General features: G+C 38.7%; 1 protein-coding gene across 1 annotated transcript; it reads right to left on the bottom strand.

Annotated features, from left to right (window-relative positions):
* Positions 1–1,236: 1,236 nt before the first annotated feature.
* On the bottom strand, positions 1,237–2,512 carry Tsp33B (Tetraspanin 33B). The gene is made up of 4 exons (XM_017620487.1): positions 1,977–2,512; positions 1,704–1,914; positions 1,530–1,640; positions 1,237–1,476 (listed from the first exon to the last, which is right to left on the bottom strand). The coding sequence occupies exons 1-4, from the start codon at positions 2,510–2,512 to the stop codon at positions 1,237–1,239; spliced, it is 1,098 nt and encodes a 365-aa protein (XP_017475976.1).
* Positions 2,513–2,794: the final 282 nt, after the last annotated feature.

Here is a 2,794-nt window from a genome sequence, read left to right as displayed (position 1 = left end):
CAGTACTAAAGCCACGCCACTACAGCCTAACGGGCTCATAACAGAACAAGGAGCCGTTACCCAGACACTGCAAGTGACGCAACCGAATGTTTCAAATTGTTATTTGTTATATGTTCTTTTTATAGAAATTAAGGAAAATTAAATAATAAATTACGATTTACCAGAGCCCTGAAACTACAAATTTATTGTAACGAACCCTGGACACGGCGAGTATACCCCAGCATTTTAGAAAAAGCATCGGGGTTAGCAAAAACGCTTCGTTACAAAGTAAAAATCAAAAATTCCTTTTTTGATGATTATGGTGCATTTCGTCGAATTATAAGTGCCCACAAAATTTTAAGCAATAAACAATTTTAGTTCATAACGTCTTTTATGTATTTCAGCGACTATATGAGTTAGGGCCTTTCGATAACGATATATAACTTTTCGATGGTTTTCTGCCACTTCTTACGTTGTTTAAAAAACACACGTGTATTACGCTCGATAAACAGCAAGGCGCTGACAGATGCGTAAGCGTTTCGAAAGAGACACCTTTTAGCAATTAGTTAACGTACATATAAGCATTTTTAAGATCAGTTTTTCTTTTACACCCTTCCATAGATGATGTATTTTGCGTTGCCATATGGCAACACGGAGTCGAATTGGGTTAAATACTGAATTGAGAAACATAAAAAAACTCTTTGTTACACGAAACCCTTGAATACGTGCCTGTCATCTATTACTTATTTTTCGATATTTCGCTATTTTACTTTTCTTTCATTTCAACGTCATTGGCATTTTCAGATTCTTCCAATTATGTTTTGGTTCGACATTCTGCTTTTTCATAATAATTCATAATTCATGTCATTCATCTTCAATTTCTTTCAGTCCAATGTCGTTCGTATAATCGAACGTGCCTCTCAAATACTGCCGCCATCATGCTTTTTAATTTGGCAGGCACATCCGCTGTTTGGTAGGCATATCCGTTGTTAGATAGAAAATCGACAATAAGGGCATAGGATTCCATACTTGTAAGTATATACGTTGCTGCATATGCATATTAGAATTTTGCAATGGGGTGTTCTCGAGGATTAATGCTTTTCGTTATACCGTGCAATCTGGCGAGACATAGAGAATTCCCATAATATTTGGACAAAAGTAGTGGTTTGTTGTGTATAAAAAAATTCAAAATACATGTAAAACTAAATACATGAAAATATAATAAAATTCAAATATAGAAATGGCACTTAATCCTACTTAATGCAGTATTCGGGACTCATTGCCACCACCATTGCAATTACAAAAGTGCGTTGCGCGTTGTGTGGGTGTTGACATATGGATTACCTCCTGCCTAACAGTATAGCCACGCAATATATTGTCACAGCTGCAACAGTTGCAAGGTTCGCTCATACCTTCACTTTCGTTCCTGAACTTTGATGTCAATTGAGCATTAATTTCCTCGCCATCGAATTTGACATAATGGTTTGCTGGATATTTCTGAAATGAAAAAATGTTTATAAGTGTACAAAAAAGATTACATCAAAATGCACCACAACCACTATCGGCCGGTCATCACCATCGCAACCAACATTTTCACGACTACAACAGTTGACTTCTGCTTGTTTGCGTATTATATATTTCGCCAAACAGCAAATGATGATCTGAAAAACATTCGACTAGAATAGCGCAGTCTCTTCCAAACGTTTCCTACATTATAAGCTTACGTCCAACTTAAACGCTATCAAAACTAGTGCCGTTAAACCATAAAGGATCTCCCATATTTTGTTGGTGAATAGCGGCAAACATCCATCTGTGGTTATCTGTGACAAAGTCAAATATGGAATGCGACTATTACTGGGGCGTGGAATGTAATTCTCAAAGCAAGTAGCACAAGTGTGTTTGCAACAGGCGTATGGTGCTAAAGCTGTTTCTCCGCTGCATACATAAAATGCCGAAAAATAATTTCGAATTACTAAGTGCACAATCTACATATTTACCTGCCCGCCGGTTGACATTGGATCGCTTCTTCTGGCATCCACGAGGCATTCATCCAGTCCTTATAGCTATGCACGCCACAGCACTCTTTATGATATTGCAGGCCGTCCCACAGAAGTTTCCATTCCGGGCATGTGTAGTATAGGTCAATTCCTTTAAGTAGCGACATTTCCGCTGTATTTTCTAATGCATCAGCGCAAGTTATCAATGACCAAATTGTGCCGAGTCCACAAAAAACTACCACAAAACAAAAAAACATCCAAAGGTTCAGGAGTAAGTTGACGTTAGACGAAAAGCGGCGCGACCATAGAGAGGACCACATAGCAATACTGCAGGCATAAACCACCATGAGCTGGAACCCAAGAATGTAGGTGTTGAAAAATTGGCCGCCTAGCATTTTTCGTTCAACGTCTGCCATGTAAGCGCCCAGAATGCGTTGATAAATGGCCGTAACGATAATAATAGCCAAGCCCAGCAAAATTTCCAACAGCAACAGCACGGTGAGATAGACGCGGGCCCGACCAAACGGCTCTTGCATTTGGACATCGTTCAAAACGAATTAAAAAAACTTAAACGAAAGTTGTCTGTGTCATTAAATGTCGAAATCAAAGGGTTGCCTTTCAAAATATTTTTGATAAAGCCATACTGCCTTAAAGTGAAGGTACATACCATCCATTGCGACAGCGTCGCCGTCACCGTCAACATCACCGTCAACGATGCTTATGCGTCAAGTTACACACAATTCTTTTGACATTATGCCCGAAAAATTTCTAACTCGCTGATACTCTTTGCAAAATTTGCATTTTACTTTTTCACTTCT

The sequence above is a fragment of the Rhagoletis zephyria genome, unplaced genomic scaffold (genome assembly GCF_001687245.7).
Source record: "Rhagoletis zephyria isolate East Lansing unplaced genomic scaffold, Rhagoletis_zephyria_1.1 Rzeph_scaffold_02175, whole genome shotgun sequence".
Lineage (NCBI taxonomy): Eukaryota > Metazoa > Arthropoda > Insecta > Diptera > Tephritidae > Rhagoletis > Rhagoletis zephyria.
Note: the sequence above shows the minus strand (reverse complement) of the source record. Positions and strands in the feature narration are given on the sequence as shown.